At 54.4% G+C, this 20189-nt stretch overlaps 2 protein-coding genes and 4 non-coding genes across 19 annotated transcripts; all 6 read left to right on the forward strand.

Moving 5' to 3' along the window:
- The first annotated feature begins 2326 nt into the window (after nt 1-2326).
- FLT3LG (fms related tyrosine kinase 3 ligand) lies at nt 2327-14170 on the forward strand. Of its 12 annotated transcripts, XR_002519020.2 has the most exons (10): nt 2329-3018; nt 4187-4256; nt 4779-4889; nt 5235-5288; nt 5515-5658; nt 8329-8467; nt 9086-9267; nt 9343-9411; nt 13723-13812; nt 13947-14170. XR_002519020.2 is itself a non-coding variant. In XM_021931311.2 (9 exons), exons 1-8 carry the CDS (start codon nt 2927-2929, stop codon nt 9388-9390), a joined length of 786 nt encoding a protein of 261 aa, XP_021787003.1. In that variant the 5' UTR covers nt 2327-2926; the 3' UTR covers nt 9391-9411; nt 13895-14170. The 12 variants fall into 12 exon arrangements, 11 of the variants coding, with proteins under 11 accessions (XP_021787003.1, XP_021787001.1, XP_021787002.1 ...); XM_021931311.2 differs by lacking the exon at nt 13723-13812 and having other exon boundaries at nt 2327-3018; nt 8383-8467; nt 13895-14170; XM_021931310.2 differs by lacking the exon at nt 13723-13812 and having other exon boundaries at nt 2328-3018; nt 8383-8467.
- A 1286-nt stretch (nt 14171-15456) lies between these two features.
- Nucleotides 15457-20176, forward strand: RPL13A (ribosomal protein L13a). 3 transcript variants are annotated; one of them, XM_009194963.1, is made up of 8 exons: nt 15457-15547; nt 17736-17798; nt 18121-18186; nt 18364-18465; nt 18667-18752; nt 18930-18989; nt 19295-19417; nt 19599-20176. In XM_009194963.1, exons 4-8 carry the CDS (start codon nt 18393-18395, stop codon nt 19683-19685), a joined length of 429 nt encoding a protein of 142 aa, XP_009193227.1. In that variant the 5' UTR covers nt 15457-15547; nt 17736-17798; nt 18121-18186; nt 18364-18392; the 3' UTR covers nt 19686-20176. The 3 variants fall into 3 exon arrangements, with proteins under 3 accessions (XP_009193227.1, XP_009193226.1, XP_021786997.1); XM_009194962.1 differs by having other exon boundaries at nt 15462-15547; nt 17736-17808; XM_021931305.1 differs by lacking the exon at nt 15457-15547 and adding an exon at nt 15699-15803 and having other exon boundaries at nt 17736-17808.
- Nucleotides 17853-17936, forward strand: LOC116271770. The gene has a single exon (XR_004180521.1). It is a non-coding gene; the product is annotated as a small nucleolar RNA Z195/SNORD33/SNORD32 family (small nucleolar RNA).
- Nucleotides 18504-18588, forward strand: LOC116271769. Its single transcript, XR_004180520.1, has one exon. It is a non-coding gene; the product is annotated as a small nucleolar RNA Z195/SNORD33/SNORD32 family (small nucleolar RNA).
- On the forward strand, nt 18795-18865 carry LOC116271771. The gene has a single exon (XR_004180522.1). It is a non-coding gene; the product is annotated as a small nucleolar RNA SNORD34 (small nucleolar RNA).
- LOC116271775 lies at nt 19062-19147 on the forward strand. Its single transcript, XR_004180525.1, has one exon. It is a non-coding gene; the product is annotated as a small nucleolar RNA SNORD35 (small nucleolar RNA).
- Nucleotides 20177-20189: the final 13 nt, after the last annotated feature.

Genomic DNA, 20189 nt, shown 5'->3' on the forward strand with positions numbered 1-20189 from the left:
TTTCACCATGTTAGCCAGGATGGTCTGGATCTCCTGACCTTGTGATCCACCCACCTCGGCCTCCCAAAGTGCTGGGATTACAGGCGTGAGCCACCACGCCCAGCCGAGATCCTAAATTGTTAACAGGTCAGCTCCCTTGAGCCAATATGAGTCCCTTCAGCACACCACTGCCTTAGGATTCTGGTTGTGGGTGGGTTTTTTTGGTTTGTTTTTTGTTTTTGAGACAAGAGTCTCTCTCTGTCACCCAGGCTGGAGTGCAGTGGCACCATCTTGGCTCACTGCAACCTCCACCTCCCGGGTTCAAGCGATTCTCCTGCCTCATCCTCCAGAGTTGCTAGAATTATAGGCTTGCCCACGACACCCAGCTAATTTTTTGTATTTTTAGTAGAGACGGGGTTTCACCATGTTGACCAGGCTGGTTTCAAACTCCTGACCTCAAGCGGTCTGCCTATCTCAGTCTCACAAAGTGCTAGGATTACAGGCTTAAGCCACCGCACACGGCTGTTGATTTTTTAAATAAAGGATCTTGCTCTGTTTTTCAGGCTGTAGTACGGTGGGGCAGTCACAGCTCACTGCACCCTCGGCCTGGGCTCAATCCTCCCACCTCGGCCTCCTGAGTAGCTCAGACCACAGACACACACCACCATGCCTGGCTAATTTTTTGAGACGGAGTCTTCTGTAGCCCAGGCTAGGAGTGCAGTGGCCGGATCTCAGCTCACTGTGAGCTCCTCGGGCCCCGGTTCACGCCATTCTCCGCCTCAGCCTCCCCGAGTAGCTGGGACTACAGACGCCTCACACCTCGCCTCGCTAGTTTTTGTATTTTAGTAGAGACAGGGTTTCACCGGTGAACAGCCAGGATGGTCTCGGGATCTCCTGACCTCGTGATCCACCCGCCTCGCCTCCCAAAGTGCTGGGATTACAGGCTTGAGCCACCCCGCCTGGCCTTTTTTTAATAGGCAGGGTCTACCTATGTTGCCCAGGCTGGTCTTGAACTCCTGGCCTCAAGTGATCCTTCTCACAGTTTTTTTGAGACGGAGTCTTCTTGCTCAGGCTGGGAGGTGCTGTGGTTAGATTCAGCTCACTGTAAGCTCCTCTCCGGTTCCCCGCCATTCTCCTGCCTCAGCCTCACAAGTGAAGGCTGGGACTACAGGACGCCCACCACCCTCAGCCTCGGCTAGTTTTTGTATTTTTAGTAGAGACGGGTTTCACCGCAGGTTAGCCAGGGATGGCTCCACAATCTCCTGACCTCGTGATCCGCCCGTCTCGGCCTCCCAAAGTGCTGGGATTACAGGCTTGAGCCACCGCGCCCGGCCTCACCTCAGCCTTTCAAAGTGTGGGACTACAGGCGTCAGCCACCACACCTGAAGTAGAATTATTTTTGATGTAAGAAACCCACTCTTACTAGTTTAAGATAAAAGGGGAGTTTTCAGAGGCCAGGCTCAGTGACTCAAGCCTGTAATCCCAACACTTTGGGAGGCCGAAGTGGGCAGATCACCTGAGATCAGGAGTTTGAGAGCAGTCTGGCCAACATAGTGAAACCCTGTCTGTATTAAAAATACAAAAATTAGCTGGGTGTGGTGGCGGGCACCTGTAATCCCAGTTACTCAGGAGGCTGAGGCAGGAGAATCACTTGAACCCAGGAGGCAGAGGTTGCAGTGAGCTGAGATCACACCACTTCACTCTAGTCTGGGCAATAGAGCAAGACTCCATCTCAAAAAAAAAAAAAAAAAAAAAAGGGTTTTCCGAACTGGGCGTGGCAGTTCACACCTGTAATCCCAGCACTTTGGGAGGCTGAGGCAGGTGGATCACTTGAGGTCAGAAATTCGAGACCAGGCCGGGCGCGGTGGCTCAAGCCTGTAATCCCAGCACTTTGGGAGGCCGAGACGGGCGGATCACAAGGTCAGGAGATCGAGACCATCCTGGCTAACACGGCGAAACCCCGTCTCTACTAAAAACACAAAAAATTAGCCGGGCGAGGTGGCGGCGCCTGTGGTCCCAGCTACTCGGGAGGCTGAGGCAGGAGAATGGTGGGAACCCAGGAGGTGGAGCTTGCAGTGAGCTGAGATCTGGCCACTGCACTCCAGCCTGGGCGACAGAGCAAGACTCCGTCTCAAAAAAAAAAAAAAAAAAAAAGAAATTCGAGACCAGCCTGGGCAACATGGTGAAATCCCATCTCTACTAAAATTATAAAAATTAGCCAGGCATGGTGGCAGCACCGGAAATCCCAGCTATTTGGGAGGTGGAGGCAGGAGAATCTCTTGAACCCAGGAGGCAGAGGCGGCGCTTGCAGTGAGCCAAGATCATGCCACTGCACTCCAGCCTGGGCAACACAGCGAGACTCGGTCTCAAAAAAAGAAAAAAAAAAAAAGGGAGAGAGAGAGAGGAGTCTTCGGGAAGGCCACAGAGATTCCCTAGAGACAGTAGGGCAGTAGGGCAGTAGGGCAGGACACACATTGAGGGGCCCCAGGACTTGGTCAGGAAGGAGCTAGAGCAGGTCTTTTGTCCATGGGCCACATGAGCTGTTGGGGCTTGTATCTCTGCCTCTCTTTCTAGCCAGATGGAAGGTCTGACCATTCGGTGCGACAAGGGAGCTAACCCAGGCTGAACAGGAAGTGAGGCAGGCAGAGGGATCAGGGAAGGGAAATGGATGGTGAAGGCCACGACGGGTGAGGCTTTGCTGCAGTAACACACAACCCCCAAATCTTCATGGGCCACAACCACAACTTTAGTTTGTTGCTTACACTCCCTGCGCTCATCCAGAGCTGGCAGGATCCCTGTACTCTTCTGAGTGGCACAGGAAACTTGGCTGATGGAGGCGCTCTCTCCACGCATCCTCCACCATCCATTCCCCAGACCCTTAGACTTCCATCTAGAAGTGACACCTGTCACCTCCACCCTCATGTGATTGACCAAAGTGAGTGTGGCCATGTCCGAGTTCCCCAGGATGGAGCCTCGAATCCTTCTGCAGGGAAGAGGGGCCAGCAGATGTTTGAGGACAGTCTGCCACGGATCAGATGGGTAAGCAAAAGATTCAGGCCAGGTGTGGTGGGTCACACCTGTAATCCCAGCACATTGGGAGGCCGAGGCAGGCAGATCACCTGAGGTCAGGAGTTCAAGATCAGCCTCGCCAATATGGTGAAACCTCGTCTCTACTAAAAATACAAAAATTAGCTGGGCGTGATGGCACGCACCTGTAATTCCAGCTACTCAGGAGGCTGAGGCACAAGAATCGCTTGAACCCGGGAGGTGGACGTAGCAGTGAGATGAGATTGTGCCACTGCACTCCAGCCTGGGCAACAGAGAGAGACCCCCTCTCAAAAAAAAAAAAAAAAAAAAAAAAACTTCAGAGATTCAGAGGTCCACAGATGTGGAAGAGAGCTTCTATTTTGTCTCCTTTACCACCTCACCCCTCAGTTTGGAGTTGGAGAAACCGAGGCTTAGAGAGGTCAACGGGCTGGCCAAGCTCCCACAATGATAAAGCTAGGGCTAGGGCGACACCTGCCAGGCCCAATGTGACAATATACATCCTGGGTCCTGTGTGCCAAGCCTTGGCGGGGCAAAGTTGGGGCCCAGAGGACGGTAAGACACAGCAACTCCTAGTTCCCAGAGACAGATCCGGGTTCCAGCCCCAGCTCACCATGCACTGGGCATGCCACCCAGGGAGTCAACCCCACTGCAGCCCCCGCCGCGGGGCGTCCAGGGAACCCACCATCTGCGGCGTGAGCGGTCGCCTCTCACCACCAGGGAGCGCGCTCCGCCTGGGCCCAGATTCCACCCCTTGACTGTCTCCCCCCAAAATTTTCCTTTCACTTTCGGTCTCTGGCTGTCACCCGGCTTGGCCCCTTCCACACCCAGCTGGGGCAAGCCTGGTGCGTGAGGAGACGTGGACTCTAGGTCCCCAAGGGGCGGAGCCAGGGTCCCCACTCCTGGGACAGGGGGAGCAGAGGGTGGGGGGCTGGGTTCCTGGGTCCCTAACCTGGGGAGGGTTCTGGGGACCATCGGGGTTCTTGGAAGTGGAGATGAAGAGTTTTCACCATAACTGGGGCCGACGCAGGAAGCCTGGGGGAGGAAGGGGCGGAAACTCAGCCACATCAAAGGGATGCGGGAGGGGCGGGGAGGCAAAGGGGCGGGCGGGACAGGGGCTGGGGCATGGGGGTCCAAGACTTGTTCTTCTGTCCCTTCCAAGACCCGGCCACAGGAGGCATGAGGGGCCCCCGGCAGAGATGACAGTGCTGGCGCCAGCCTGGAGCCCAACAGTGCGTAAATCCCAGGGACAAGGTCAGGGGAGAGGGGAGGCACAATGTCAGGATGGGGCGGGGGGGGGAGATGGAGGGGAGGATAGATGGACAGAGGAGGGGGAAATACGAGGGGAGATGGACAGATGTGAGGGGAGATGGATAGGAGAGGAGATGGACAGAGGAGGGGGAGATGGACAGGAGGGGGAGATGGACAGGAGGGGGAGAGGGACAGAAAGGAGGGGGAGGTGGACAGGAGGAGGGAGATGGACAGAGGAGGGGGAGATGGACAGAGGAGGGGGCAGATGGACAGAGAAGAGGAGAGATGGACAGGGGGGAAGGTGGACGGCGTTGGACCAGAGGCAGAGAGAAACGGGGAAAGACGAGCAGAGATGGGGCCACAGCCCCAGAAAGTGTGGAAGAGGCGGAAGGACACCTGGGGAAGGGGGAGCGGGGAAGACAGAACAGTGCAGGTGGGAAGCCCGGAGGAGGGGGCTGTGTGTGGAACAGCGGAGGGCTCCCCTAGCGCCCCCTCCCCTGCAGACCTATCTCCTCCTGCTGCTGCTGCTGAGTTCGGGACTCAGTGAGACCCAGGACTGCTCCTTCCAACACAGCCCCATCTCCTCCGACTTCGCTGTCAAAATCCGCGAGCTGGTGAGAGGCGCTACCCCGGACCCCCTCACGTGATCCCCCTCCCTTTTTTTTTTTTTTTAAGTAGAGACGGGGTCTCTGTCCCTGTGTTGCCCAGGGTGGTCTTGAACTCCTGGGCTCAAGCGATCCTCCCACCTTGGCCTCCCAAAATGCTGGAATTACAGGCGTGAGCCACTGTGCTTAGGGGTATCCTCCCTCTGTGAAGTCAAAGTTCTGTGACTTCTTCTGGGTTCCCCTCTCTCGCTCTTTTCCCTCTCTCTCCGATTCTCTGCTGCCTCCTCTGGGTCTCCACAGTTCTGTTTCCCGCTGTCTTCAGCCAGGCCTGACTCTGTTTTCTCCCGCATGCAGTCTGACTACCTGCTTCAAGATTACCCGGTCACCGTGCCCTCCAACCTGCAGGACGTGAGTCATGTTGGGAGGGACCTGGGATGGAGGTGGGGACCACAGACTCAAGATGCCCCACCCAGGCGAGTGGATAACCTGGCCCTCCCCTCCCCAAACCCAGGAATCAGAGTCCCCGGCCCCTCCTCCCTCAGACCCAGGAACCCCGGCCCAGCCCCTCCTCCCTCCGGCCCAGCAGCCCCGGCCCAGCCCCTCCTCCCTCAGACCCGGGGGTTCTCCCCACTAGGAGGAGCTCTGCGGGGCCCTCTGGCGGCTGGTCCTGGCACAGCGCTGGATGGAGCGGCTCAAGACTGTGGCTGGGTCCAAGATGCAAGGCTTGCTGGAGCGCGTGAACACGGAGATACACTTTGTCACCAAATGTGCCTTTCAGGTCAGCCCTCAACTTAGGGGACAAGTGAGGGGAGGGAGATGCCTTCCTACGCATTAGAAGTAAAGCTCCGCTAGGCCTTATTGGAGATTTATTTGGACCACAGCCACCCAAGGAAGGTAGAGCGAGAAGCTCTACCCGGCGGAGCTCTGTTCCTGCAGAACAAACACGTTCCCAGGCACCGGTGATGGGGAGCAGTCTGGTCCCATTCTGGGGCCCCGGTTTCCTAGGCCATGATGAAGGGTGCCACTGAGGGGTTCTTCCCCCGAAAAAAACAGGGGAGAAGAGGTCTCTAAAGTGAGAAGACCGTGCGCGGTGGCTCACTCCTGTAATCCCAGAGCTTTAGGAGGCTGAGGTGGGCGGATCACTTTAGGTCGGGAGTTCGAGACTAGCCTAGCCAACATGATGAAACCCCAGCTGTACTAAAAATACAAAAATTAGCCGGGCATGGTGGCCTGGGAATCGCTTGAACCCGGGAGCCAGAGGCTGCAGTGAGCCGAGATCATGCCACTGCACTCCAGCCTGGGAGACAGAGTGAAACTGTCTCAAAAACAAAACAAGGCCGGGCGCGGTGGCTCAAGCTTGTAATCCCAGCACTTTGGGAGGCCGAGACGGGCGGATCACGAGGTCAGGAGATCGAGACCATCCTGGCTAACACGGTGAAACCCCACCTCTACTAAAAAATACAAAAAAAAAAACTAGCCGGGCGAGGTGGCGGGCGCCTGTAGTCCCAGCTACTCGGGAGGCTGAGGCAGGAGAATGGCGGGAACCCGGGAGGCGGAGCTTGCAGTGAGCTGAGATCCGGCCACTGCACCCCAGCCTGGGCGACAGAGCGAGACTCCCTCTCAAAACAAACAAACAAACAAACAAACAAACAAAAACCTCTATCTGAGGGCTGGGTGCAGTGGCTCACACCTGTAATCCCAGCACTTTCGGAGGCCAAAGTAGGAGGACTGCTTGAGCCCAGGTGTTCAAGACCAGCCTGGGTAACACAGTGAAACCTCATCTCTGCACAAAAATAAAAATAAATTAGCCAGGCATGGTGGTGCCCACCTGTGGTCCCAGCTACTCAGAAGGCTGAGGTGGGAGGATCACTTGAGCCCTGGATTTCAAAGCTGCGGTGAACTATGACTGGGCCACTGCACCCCAGCTTGGGTGACAAAGCAAGACCCTGTCTCAAAACATAAAATAGGCCGGGTGCAGTGGCTCACAGCTGTAATCCCAGCACTTTGGGAGGCTGAGACAGGCAGATTGCCTGAGCTCAGGAGTTCGAGACCAGCCTGGGCAACACAATGAACGCCGTCTCTACTAAAATACAAAAAAAAAAAAAATTAGCCGGGCATGGTGGCAGGAACCTGTAGTCCCAGCTACTCGGGAGATTGAGGCAGGAGAATTGCTTGAACCCAGGAGGCGGAGGTTGCAGTGAGCCAAGACCACACCACTGCACTCCAGCCTGGGTGACAGAGCAAGACTCCGTCTCCAAAAAAATTAAAAATAAAAGGCCGGGCGCAGTGGCTCACACCTGTAATCCCAGCACTTTGGGAGCCCAAGGCGAGCAGATCACAAGGTCAGGAGTTTGAGACCAGCCTGGTCAATGTGGTGAAACCCCATCTCTACTAAAAATACAAAAGTTAGCCAGGCGTGGTGGTGTGCGCCTGTAATCCCAGCTACTCGGGAGGCTGAGGCCGAAGAATTCCTTGAACCTGGGAAGTGGAGGTTGCAGTGAGCCAAGATCACACCACTGCACTCCAGCCTGGGCGACAGAGCAAGACTCTGTCTCCAAAAAAATTAAAAATAAAATAAAAGGCCAGGCGTGATAGCTCACATCTGTAATCCTAGCACTTTGGGAGCCCGAAGCAGGCAGATCATGAGGTCAGGAGTTTGAGCCCAGCCTGGCCAACGCGGTGAAACCCTGTCTCTACTAAAAATACAAAAATTAGCCTGGCATGGTGGTGCACGCCTATAGTCCCAGCTACTTGGGAGGCTAAGGCAGAAGAATTCCTTGAACCCGGGAGCCGGAGGTTGCATGAGCCAAGATCATGCCACTGCACTGCACACCAGCCTGGGTAACAGAGCGAGACTCCATCTCAAAACAAAAAATAAAATAATAAACTAAAATAACTTTGGGAGGCCAAGGTGGGCGGATCACCTGAGGTCAGGAGTTTGAGACCAGCCTGACGAACACAGAGAAACCCCATTTCTACTAAAAAATATAAATAAATAAATAAATAAATAAATAAATATGGCCGGGTGCGGTGGCTCACGCCTATAATGCCAGCACTTTGGGAGGCCAAGGTGGGCAGATCACCTGAGGTCAGGAGTTCGAGACCAGCCTGGCCAACATGGAGAAACCCCGTCTCTACTAAAAATACAAAAAGTAGCCGGACATGGTGGTGGGCACCTATAGTCCCAAGCACTGGGGAGGTTGGGGCAGGATAATCACTTGAACCCGGGAGGCAAAGTTGCGTTTCACCACTCCAGCCTGGGCAACACAGCGAGACTCTATCTCAAAAAAATAAAAAATAAATAAAATAAAATAAATAAACTCTGAGAGCCAGAGCTCACTGGGCCCTGCCCTGTTGCTGGGCATAGCCAGCAGGGAAGGGCCTTTGGCCTGCGGAGGGGTGGTGAGGGGAATGACGTGGTGGTGACGTCTCCCTCCCCTGCTCCCAGCCCCCCCCCAGCTGTCTTCGCTTCGTCCAGACCAACATCTCCCGCCTCCTGCAGGAGACCTCCGAGCAGCTGGTGGCTCTGAAGCCCTGGATCACTCGCCAGAATTTCTCCGGGTGCCTGGAGCTGCAGTGTCAGCCTGGTAAAGGCTTCCAGCCACTCCCACTCCTTCCCCTCCTGTCCTCAGCGCCGCTCCTCCTCTCTGCACAGTGCGTCCCAGACCCCACCCTGCTCATATTGGTTGTGACAAGGGCAAGTTTATTCCTCAGTTTACTTTTTTTTTTTTCTGAGTCGTCTTGCTCTGTAGCCCAGGCTGGTGTGCAGTGGCGCAATCTCGGCTCACTGCAACCTCCATCTCCAGGGTTCAAGCGAATCTTCTGCCTCAGCCTTCCGAGTACCTGGGATTATAGGTGCGCATACCATGCCTGGCTAATTTTTGTGTTTTTGGTAGAGATGGGTTTTCACCATGTTGGCCAGGCTGGTTTCGAACTCCTGACCTCAAGAGATCCGTCCACCTTGGCCTCCCAAAGTGCTGCGATTACAGCCATGAGCCACTGCGCTTAGGCTATTCGCTCATCTAATTTATGACAATCTGATGAGGTAGGTACAATGATTATCGTAGTTTTACAGATGAGCAAACTGAGGCACAGAGAGGCCAAGCAGCCCATCCAAGGTCACACAGTCAGTGGCAGCCAGGCCTCTCTTTCCTTCCTTACCCCAGCCCTTCTCCTTGGTCACCCAGCCTCCTCTTTCTCCCCAGACTCCTCAACCCTGCCACCCCCACGGAGTCCTGGGGCCCTGGAGGCCACAGCCCTGACAGCCCCGCAGCGCCCTCTGCTCCTCCTCCTGCTGCTGCTGCCTGTGGGCCTCCTGCTGCTGGCCACTGCCTGGTGCCTGCACTGGCAGAGGACGCGGCGGAGGACACCCCGCCCTAGGGAGCAGGTGAGCAGGGTGGGCAGAGGGGGTGAGGGGGCTGAGAGGGTGACCCACTTGTGGCTGACACTTTGGGGCCCACAGGTGCCCCCTGTCCCCAGTCCCCAGGACCTGCTGCTTGTGGAGCACTGACCTGGCTGGGGCCTCATCCTGGTGAGTCCTTCATGAACCATGGGGCCTGGATTTTGTGTCTGCAGGTGGGGAGGGGCACTAAGAGGCCATGGAAGGGTGGTGAGTAGCGGAGGGGCAGGGGCAGCTCTGGGTACAGAAAGACCCCTCTGGGATCAGGCATGGTGGCTCACGCCTGTAATTCCAGCACTTTGGGAGGCTGAGGCAGGTGGATCACTTGAAGTCAGGAGTTCAACACGGGCCTGGCCAACATGGCAAAACCAGTCTCTACTAAAAATACAAAAATTAGCTGAGCGTAGTGGTGTGTGCCTGTAATCCCAGCTACTAGGGAGGCTGAGGCAGGAGAATTGCTTGAACGCAGGAGGCGGAGGTTTCAGTGAGCCGAGATTGCTCCCCTGGACTCCAGCCTGGGTGACAGAGCTAGACTCCATTTCGAGAAGAGAAGAGAAGGGGAGGGGAGGGGAGGGGAGGGCAGGGGAGGGAAGGGGAGGGCAGGGCAGCGCAGGGCAGGGCAGGGCAGGGGATGCAAAGCCCTATGGGGCCACGGACACAGACCTGGAGACCAAGCTGGAGGCTGTGGGAGGACCTAGGACAAGGACCATGGGATGGAGTAGAGTGGATGGGCAGCGAGTCAGGGGTCAGAGATCAGGAGGGACAGGCTTGGGGCCTGACAGGCTTGAGTTGGCACAGATCGCCCTGGTCCAGCGATGGGGTGGACAGGGGAGAACCTGGGGGAGGAGTTAGATTAGGGAAAGACATGGAGCTCATTGGGGACCTGAAGGAGCAAGGGGCCCTGGGGAGATCTGTGGATGCAGGAGTTTGCAAGCCTCCTGGGGCAGGAAGGAAATGGCTTTCCAGAAAGAGGGAACTGCCTTTGTGAAGCCCATTGGTGTGAGAAAGCTCAGGGTGTTCCAGTAACTTGGGCCAATGTGGTGCAGCAAGGAGCCATGGGAGGTGTGAGAGGGAGGAAAGGAGCTGGGAACAGGTGTGGAGGGTGCAGGCAGGTGGGCCAGGAGGGAAGAAAGAGGGGAGGCCTCAGCAGGTCCCCTAACATTTCAAATCTAACATTTTGTAGTAATTGCTCACACATATACTGCCTTAGTAATGCAGGCCTCATGTGGGGCTTTCTTCCTTTTTTTATTTTTTATTTTTTTGAGATGGACTCTCACTCTGTCGCCCAGGCTAGAGTGCAGTGGCGCGATCTCAGCTCACTGCAGCCTCCGCCTCCCGGGTTCAAGCGATTCTCCTGCCTCAGCCTCTGGAGTAGCTGGGATTACAGGTACCCACAAGCACGCTTGGCTAATTTTTGTGTTTGTAACAGAGACGGGGTTTCACCATGTTGGCCAGGCTGGTCTCAAACGCCTGATCTCAGCTGATCCACCCGCCTCAGCCTCCCAAAGTGCTGGGATTACAGGCATGAGCCATCCCACCCGGCCTCCAGGTTGTCTTGATCCAGCATCTGTGCCCTTCACTCTGCTTCCTCAGTTTCCTGATCTGTACAAAAGACTCTAATAATTGTCCTTCTACCATAGGGTTGTCATGAGGTTAAGTGAAGTGACACAGGCAAGGCTTTTAGAGCAATGCAGTGGAAACAACACGTGGGCCACCTGTGCGATTTTCACTTTCCTAGTAGCCACATTTTTTTTTTTTTTTTTTCTTTCTGAGACGGTGTCTCACTCTGTCGCCAGGCTGGAGTCCAGTGGTGCAATCTCAATTCACTGCAACCTCCACCTCCTGGGGTCAATTGATTCTCCTGCTTCAGCCTCCCGAGTAGCTGGGATTACAGGCACCCGCCATCACACCCGGCTAATTTTTTGTATTTTTAATAGAGACGGGGCTTCACCATGTTGGCCAGACTGGTCTCGAACTCCTAACCTCGTGATCCACCCACCTTGGCCTCCCAAAGTGCTGGGATTACAGGCGTGAGCCACCACGTCCAGCCTCACAGTTTTTTAAAAAAGGAAAAAGAAGCAAGTAACTTTATTTTATGCAGTATATCCAAAATATTGTCATTTCAACATATAATCAATATTTTTCAATGATTAGACATTAATAATTTTGAATCATTCATCATTTTGAATATTTTACATTCTTTTGTCATACTAAGCCTTCAGCATCCAATGTATACTTTTTTTTTTCTTTTGAGATGGATTCTCGCTTTGTCACCCAGGCTGGAGTGCAGTGGCGCAATCTCAGCTCACTGCAACCTCCGACTCCCGGGTTCAGGCGATTCTCCTGCCTCAGCCTCCCAATTACCTGGGATTACAGGCATGCGCCACCACACCCGGCTAATTTTTGTACTTTTAGTAGAGACGGGGTTTCACCACCTTGTCCAGGACGGTCTCCATCTCCTGACCTCGCGTTCCACCCGCCTCAAAGTGCTGGGATTACAAGTGTGAGCCACCGTGCCAGGCTCAGACAATAAATTTTTATCAGAAACACTTCATCTATATTTAAATTTCATGAAATTTACAGTTGCCAAAAGTAGATTCACACAGTCAAGTTGTTCAAAACATACATTAAACCAGCCTGGGCAACATGGTGAAACCCCATCTCTACAAAAAAATTTTAAAAAGTAGCTGGCTGTGGTGGCACATGCCTGTAGTCCCAGCTACTCAGGAGGCAAGGTAGGAGGATCGCTTGAGCCCAGGAGGTCGATGCTGCAGTAAGCTATGATTGTGCCACTGCACTCCAGCCTGAGTGAGAGAGCAAGACCCTGTCTCAAAAACAAAAAACAAAAACCACACAGAAGAGTTTAGAATCTCAGTTGCTATCTCTGGGAATCACCATGATTGCTAAGACCTGTATCTATCCACCAAAAAAAAAAAAAAATGAGTGCACTCCAGCCTGGGCAATAGAGGGAGAGACCCTGTCACAAAAAAAGACAGACAGAAAGAAAGAAAAAAGAAAAACATACATAAGTTTTCCAATAACTGTTAACAGATCAAGGACCAGTATCTGAATCGCTCTGTCACCTAGGCTGGAGTGCAGTGGCATGATCTCAGCTCACTACAATCTCCGCCTCCTGGGTTCAAGTGATTCTCCTGCCTCAGCCTCCCGAGTAGCTGGGACTACAGGCTCGTGCCACCACGCCCAGCTAATTTTTGTATTTTTAGTACAGGTGGGGTTTCACCATGTTTGCCATGATGGTCTCAATCTCTTGACCTTGTGATCTGCCTGCCTCAGCCTCCCAAAGTGCTTGGATTACAGGAGTGAGCCGCCCTGCCCGACTAATACCTGATATTAATTTTATTGTGTCTCACCCAGCATGGTGGCTCTCCTTGGCAGATCACTTGAGCCTAAAGAGTTCAAGACCAGCTTGGGCAACATGGTGAAACCCCATCTCCACTAAAAATATAAAAATTAGCTGGGTGTGGTAGCACCACCAGTAATCCCAGCTAACTCAGGAGGCTGAGGCAGGAAGAATCGCTTGAACCCGTGAGGCAGAGGCTGCAGTGAGCCGAGATCGTGCCACTGCACTCCAGCCTAGGTGACAGAGCGAGACTGTCTCAAAAGAAGTTTAAGTCCAGCCTCGAACTCCTGGACTCAAGTGATCCTCCTGCCTCAACCTCCTGAGTAGTGTACCGGCCCCATCTCAAGTGTTCAGTATTCACATGTGGCTGGTTATTCCCGTATTAAAGAGCAAAAATAGAGAACATTTATTTTTCTTTCTTTTTTTTTTTTTTTTTTTTTTGAGACAGGAGTTTCACTTTTGTTGCCCAGGCTGGAGTGCAATGGCGCGATCTCGACTCACTGCAACCTTCACCTCCCGGGTTCAAGCGATTCTCCTGCCTCAGCTAATTTTGTAGTTTTAGTAGAAATGGGGTTTCTCCATGTTGGTCAGGCTGGTCTTGAACTCCCGACCTCGGGTGATCCACCCGCCTCAACCTCCCTAAGTGCTGGGATTACAGGTGTGAGCCACCGTGCCTGGCCCTAATTTTGTATTTTTAGTAGAGATGAGGTTTCTCCATGTTGGTCAGGCTAGTCTCAAACTCCCAACCTCAGGTGATCCACCCACCTCGGCCTCTCAAAGTGCTGGGATTATAGGTGTGAGCCACCGTGCCCAGGCAAAAGTAGAGAACATTTCTTCTTTGAGATGGAGTCTCTGTCACCCAGGCTGGAGTACAGTGGCGCGATCTCGGTTCACTGCAACCTCCGCCTCCCAGGTTCAAGCGATTCTCCTGCCTCAGCTTCCCGAGTAGCTGGGACAACAGGCGCCTGCCACCACGCCCGGCTAATTTTTTTTAGTAGAGACGGGGTTTGGGGTTTCACCGCGTTAGCCAGGATGATCTCGATCTCCTGACCTCTTGATCTGCCTGCCTTGGCCTCCCAAAGTGCTGGGATTACAGGCGTGAGCCACCGCGCCCATCCGAGAACATTTCTGTCATGGCCACGTTCTCTTGGACAGCAATGCCCTAGCACACAGTAAGCGCTTGCTGGGAATGGTGGTGTTTTGGGAATAATCTGTGCCCCGCCCTGAGCTGTTTCTTTCCGTCTCCTCTGTCAGCGGATCCTAAACAACCCAGTGAGACAGACACATCTATCATCCCATTTTACAGGGGAGGACACTGAGGCACACAGAGGGGAGTCACCAGCCAGAGGATGCATAGCCGGCACACAGAGGAAGTGGGCTAGAGGCCGGTCCCTTCCTTGGGCCCAATACCCCTCTCATTCCCTCCCCAGGATGGAGGCAACGCCAGAACGCAGCACCGGCCCCACTTACCCAACTCTGTACAAAGCCCTTGTCCCCATGAAATTGTATATAAATCATCCTTTTCTACCAGCTCTGGCCAAGTCTGTCTGTGGATGGGTGTGAATGGGGTCGTTCTGATTTCAGAATCTTGGTTTTTCAGTTGCAATGCAATGTTTCATTCAATATGTGTTTTCTGAGGTCCCCTGGAGCCCCGGGCCAGCACTGGGCAATGCCAGAGCCCGGATTTGAGTCAGAACCAGCCCAGTCGCCCCAGGTCTCCCAGGCTATGGACGAGAAGACAAGGGACTCAGCGAGCCTAGGTGCAGGATGCCGTAGGCTCCTATGGAGATAGCACAGAGGCAGTGTGAGAGCCTGCGGAGGGCAGCTCACCCAGGTTGGAACATCAAAGAGGCTTTCCAGAGCCAAAGGGCATTGCGATGGTGACAAGCCAGATTTGGAGGGGTTGGGGAGGGCATCCTGGGCAAGGGACCCAACTGAAGCAAAGGCCGACAGTCCAGAAAGTGAGAAGTTCCTCTGAGGAACGCTCAGCGGATTGGTGCAGCCAGGCATCTAGAAGCCATTCCTTCATCCACTCCTAGAGCCCCTGGAGAAGACCACCTCCACCTGTTTTACAGAAGGAGAAACTGAGGCCCGGATAAGGCCAGGGGTTTGTCCAGGTCAGAGTGAAGTCGACCAGACACAAGAATCCAAATCTCCAAGCCCAGAATGGGCAGGACGCCGGGGCTCACGCCGCTAATCCCAGCACTTTGGGAGGCTGAAACGGGAGGATCGCTTGAGCCCAGGAATTCGAGACCAGCCTGGCCAAACATGTCAAGACTCCCCCCAAGCCCGGGCCACAACAACAACAACAACAACAAAATAAATATATATATAACCCTTGAGCCCGGGAAGTCGAGGCTGCGGTGAGCCAGGATCGCCCCACTGCACTCCGGCCTGGACGACAGAGCGACATCCTGTCTCAGAAAATAAAGTAAGCCTGAACTGTGCGCGGAAGGGCGGGCCTGGCGGGTCTGGTCTCCCCCTGCGGGCCACCAGAAGCCCTGCAGCCTTCAGTCGCTTGAAAGGGTAATGCCGCTTCCCCTCACAAACATGGCGGACAGGGCGTCTGAACGAGATGAACAGCCTCTCAAAAACATGGCCGCCGAGGCTGGACGGCAGCGCCCCAGCAGCACCGCCTCCACGCCCCCACGTGATCTCTCGCAGGGCACAGCGCGGACTGCGAAGGGTCCAACCGGAAGAATGTCCGGATTGGACATTCGGAAGAGGACCCGCCTTCCCTGGGGAATCTCTGCGCACGCGCAGAACGCTTTGACCAATGAAAACACAGAAAGCTGTTCGCGCAGTCCGCGTTGCGTCACTTCTGCCGCCCCTGTTTCAAGGGATAAGAAACCCTGCGACAAGACCTCCTCCTTTCCCAGGCGGCTGCCGAAGATGGCGGAGGTGCAGGTGCGGGCTCCGCGCGGGCCGGGGCGGCACGGGGTCGCACGGGGCCGGGTGGGATCCAGGCCGGAATGGGGTTGCACCCTCTCTGTTCTCCTACATGTTTTGTGGAGCTTAACGTCCACAATTAAGCAAAATGGAAGTCTTTTAGGATAAGGGGCATCTGTAGGAAATGCCGCGACTCCCTTTAGGCCTAAGGGTTGGCTACAATGCGGCATTTCCTTCTCGAGGTGAGGGTGACGGAGCTTCCACGACAGGACAGGTATTTTACAACTAGACTTCGCTTACCTTGAACTCGGGTAGTGGCTGGGGTCCCTGGGGTCGAGTCTTGACCGAATTGGACCTTTGTGTGCCCTCAGCGATGAGGAACGCGCGGAAGTGTGACCGGGCGGTGTCGGGGCAATGAGTTTTGGCCAAAATGGAAGGCATTTTCATCCCGCCCAGTGCGCGGGCTACTTTGATCTCACGTGGAGGTGTTAATCGGGGTCCCCTGGCGCTCCGGTTGTTTTAATTCTCAATGCCTTTCTGCGGGGGGTCGAGAGAGCTGTGTTGGCTGCCGGATACTCAGGAATGAACCCGTTTTCCCTGGTTTTGGGGATTGGCGATTGTCCTGAGGCGTGTTACTGGAACTCGAGAGCTGTGATGAATGGTTCCACAAGGTTGGAACATCTTTTGGGCTTGCAGACACCTAGGGGTCCTTTCCCTGGCTCCTGGTGTAGCTACTTAAGTATAAAGGAGGGGTTGGCCCTGGAAAGGTTTTTTTGTCTGTGGTTGGGGCGGGGGCGGACATTTCAGAGCCAGGCCAATCTAGGCGGGTTGTGTTCACCAAGCCTGTGTCTTTGTGCCCAGCATAGTTTGCAATGATTTGCGTAGTTCGCTTAACGATATTCTCGAGGTAGATAGGGTATCCTTCTTTTACAGAGGAGGAAATTAAAGCTTCGTGATTGGTGATTTTTGGCCAAGGTGACGACTTCAGGAAGTCTGTTTGGATTTAGATTCTTTGTACCAACGCTTACAAAGCCTGTGTAATAACAAGTGTGTGCTTTATGTTTTTGCATTAAAACAATGAGGATTTCTACTCTTTTAGTTATTTTCTGAGACGGAGTCTCACTGTGACGCCCAGGCTGGAGTGGAATGGTGTGATCTTGGATCATTGCAACCTCTGCTTCCCGAGTTCAAGTGATTCTCCTGCCTCAGCCTCCCGAGTAGCTGGGACTGCAGGGGCCCGCCACGACGCTCAGCTGATTTTTGTGTTTTTAGTAGAGACAGGGTTTCACTCTATTCACCAGGATGGTCTCGAACTCCTGACCTCAAGTGATCTGCCCGCCTAGGCCTCTCAAAATGCTGGGATTACAGGCGTGAGCCCCCGCGCCCGGCCAGGATTTCTGCCCTGTAGGAAGCTGAGGTTTGGTGTCTGAGCAGTTTACCCGGGAAAGCAGAGTGACTCTATAGCAGAGCTAGCATGGACTTTTGACTACCTGATCTCATCCCACCTGAAATTCGGTTTTCTTCCAAATTAAATTCGTGGTAGGAAGACCCTGTGCCTTAGAAGAGAATTAGATTGTGTTATGCTACAATTGATTGGCCACGGTGGCTCAAGCCTGTAACCCCAGCATTTTGGAAGGCTGAGGCAGGCGGATCACTTGAGCCAGGAGTACAAGAGCAGCCTAGGCAACATAACAAAACCCTGACTCAACAAAAGTACAAAAATTTACTGCGTGTGGTGGTGTGTGCCTGTAGTCCCAGCTACTCATGAGGCCCCGGTAGGAGGATGGCTTGATCCTGGGAGGTCGACAGCCTGTGCAACAGCAAGACCCTGTCTCAAAAACAAATCCTACAGTTTATTAGCTTCAAGGTCTTGTAACTGGATAGTCAGGGGGCAGAGCCTTGCTGGTCTTCATTCAAATCCTGTTGCTTTGCAAAATGCAATCTGAGTGTAAAATCATACTCATAGAAGAAGTGAGATAGGGGGTTCAGGCCCCTTACACTGTTCGCTCACTGATCCTGAGGCAGCCTTGCTTTCTCAGCCGGTTCCCTCATCTGTAGAGTGGGGCTCTAGTGCATAGTTCCCAGCTCAGATGGCTGGGTGCAAGGCACCTTGTTGGCTGGGCAAAAGAAGGGAATGCTTGCTTGTGAGGACAATCACAGAAAGATTGTCCTTGTCTCTGAGCCCTCTTGCCTTTGTCTCCCACAGGTCCTGGTGCTCGATGGTCGAGGCCATCTCCTGGGCCGCCTGGCGGCCATCGTGGCTAAACAGGTACTGCTGGGTAAGTCGCTGCTCGCGGCCCCCCCTTGTCATGGGCCCCCGCTGGCGGTCGGTGATGAGCAACATTCACCATCTTTCGTTTGAGTCTCACGGCCATGAGATCAACCCCATGCACCGCTCTGAGACCTGCCAGCCACTATTCCCCAGGGTTGGGGACTCCAGGCTCAAGAAGTGGTTTTCTATTAGGCTAGCTTTTCATTTAAACACGAACTTAGCTCTGGCGAGTACTGCGCTGTGTCTGGAGAGTAACTGCACAGGCGGTGGGAGAACCCTCAGGTGGCTCGGCCCTTCCTAACCCTTTCCCTCCTTGTAGGCCGGAAGGTGGTGGTCGTACGCTGCGAAGGCATCAACATTTCTGGCAATTTCTACAGAAACAAGTGTAAGTTAGGGCCTGGGAGGAGCACTGGAGAGGGTCTCCCAATGGGGTGTTGAGACTCTGAAAGCAATTCCAGTCGTGTTGGGAGAGACTGCTTGGGGTTCCTGAGAAGGCCCTTGGAAGTGGGGTTTTGGGGGTGCTGGTAGACCGGGCGGGCCTCACACTCTCCCCTCTCCCTAGTGAAGTACCTGGCTTTCCTCCGCAAGCGGATGAACACCAACCCTTCCCGAGGCCCCTACCACTTCCGGGCCCCCAGCCGCATCTTCTGGCGGACCGTGCGAGGTGAGCGGGGCGTGGGGACTGCAGGTGGTGACGGGCAGGCGGCCGGTGATGAGAACTTCTCCCACTCACATTCGAGTTTCTCGACCATGAGATGACTCCACATGCACTACCATCTGAGGCCACCCGTGGGCCCACCTCAGCGGGGAGGGTGGCTGTCCTTATGAGCCCCTCTGACCGGGCCTGCTGTCCGTCACCCAACAGGCATGCTGCCTCACAAGACCAAGCGAGGCCAGGCTGCCCTGGACCGCCTCAAGGTGTTTGACGGCATCCCACCGCCCTACGACAAGGTGAGCTGTGCCAGCTTCCCCACAAGGCAGCAGCCTTGCCTGTGGCGTCTGTGATGTTCCGCAATTACCTACATTGTTTGATCCTCATGAAAGCAGCACTGGCTGAGACGCCTGCCCAGCCAACCCCCTTCCCTCTCTGTCCCTCCAGGGCTCTGAGCCCCTCTCTTTCTTTAACAGAAAAAGCGGATGGTGGTTCCTGCTGCCCTCAAGGTCGTGCGTCTGAAGCCTACAAGAAAGGTGAGTCCCAGCTTACGCTGCATCTAGTTTGGGGATTTCAGGCCTGCTGAGGGACCCTGGGGCCCGGAGCCTGGCAGATGATGTCCTTATCTCACGATGGTCTGCGGATGTCCCTGCGGGAATGGCGACAATGCCGACGGCTTAGCTGATGCCAGGAGGGTCGGGTGGGTGGTTTTCTAACAGGCCTGCAGGGAGTAGCTGCGTTGTATCCCCAGTTGTCACTCACCTCCCAGCTCTCACCAGCTCCGGCTCCTCGGGGTGTGGGGGCTTAGATGTCCTTACAACTTCATATCTTCAACCCCCAGTTTGCCTATCTGGGGCGCCTGGCTCACGAGGTTGGCTGGAAGTACCAGGCAGTGACAGCCACCTTGGAGGAGAAGAGGAAAGAGAAAGCCAAGATCCACTACAGGAAGAAGAAGCAGCTCATGGTGAGGACAGGCTGGTGCTGAGGGGGCATCTCACTCTTGGATGGGCCTGACAGGTGCTGTCTTGCCCACAGAGGACTCTTAACTGGCAAAGGACCAGCCGGGGTTGGGGTGGGATGGAGTCCGTGTAATGCAGGCAGTCGAACCCCTCCTGACCACCACCACCTGCACTTATTCTTGGCAGAGGTTACGGAAACAGGCCGAGAAGAACGTGGAGAAGAAAATTGACAAATACACACAGGTCCTCAAGACCCACGGACTCCTGGTCTGAGCCCAATAAAGACTGTTAATTCCTCATGCGTGGCCTGCCCTTCCTCCATCGTCGCCCTGGAATGTGCGGGACCCAGGGGCAGCAGTAGTCCAGGTGCCACAGGCGGCCGGGGACATAGGAAGCTGGGAGCAAGGAAAGGGTCTTAGTCACTGCCTCCCGAGGTTGCTTGAAAGCACTCAGAGAATTGTGCAGCTGTCATTTATCTATGACCAATAGGAAGAGCAACCAGTTACTGTTAGCAAAAGGGAGCCAGAAGATGGGCTGGAGGGTCCTACCTTGTGAGTGGGGCATCCGTTGGACTTTCCACCTGGTCATATACTCTGCAGCTGTTAGAATGTGCAAGCACTTGGGAACAGCATGAGCTTGCTGTTGTACACAGGGTATTTCTAGAAGCAGAAATAGACTGGGAAGATGCGCAACCATGGGGTTACAGGCATCGCTGTGCTCCTCACCTGTATTTTGTAATGAGAAATAAATTGCTTTTAACGAAATCTGGCGTCTTTG

This window comes from Papio anubis, chromosome 20, assembly GCF_008728515.1.
Source record: "Papio anubis isolate 15944 chromosome 20, Panubis1.0, whole genome shotgun sequence".
NCBI lineage: Eukaryota > Metazoa > Chordata > Mammalia > Primates > Cercopithecidae > Papio > Papio anubis.

Coding starts and splice junctions, on each gene's coding strand:
- FLT3LG (XM_021931307.2), top strand. CDS start 2,927: ATGTCCGAGTTCCCCAGGATGGAGCCTCGAATCCTTCTGCAGGGAAGA. Junction 3,019..4,186: donor GTCTGCCACGGATCAGATGG/GTAAGCAAAAGA, acceptor GTCCCTTCCAAG/ACCCGGCCACAGGAGGCATG. Junction 5,289..5,514: donor TGCCCTCCAACCTGCAGGAC/GTGAGTCATGTT, acceptor TCTCCCCACTAG/GAGGAGCTCTGCGGGGCCCT.
- RPL13A (XM_021931305.1), top strand. CDS start 15,714: ATGCCGCGACTCCCTTTAGGCCTAAGGGTTGGCTACAATGCGGCATTT. Junction 18,466..18,666: donor CTTCTGGCGGACCGTGCGAG/GTGAGCGGGGCG, acceptor GTCACCCAACAG/GCATGCTGCCTCACAAGACC. Junction 18,753..18,929: donor TCCCACCGCCCTACGACAAG/GTGAGCTGTGCC, acceptor TTTCTTTAACAG/AAAAAGCGGATGGTGGTTCC.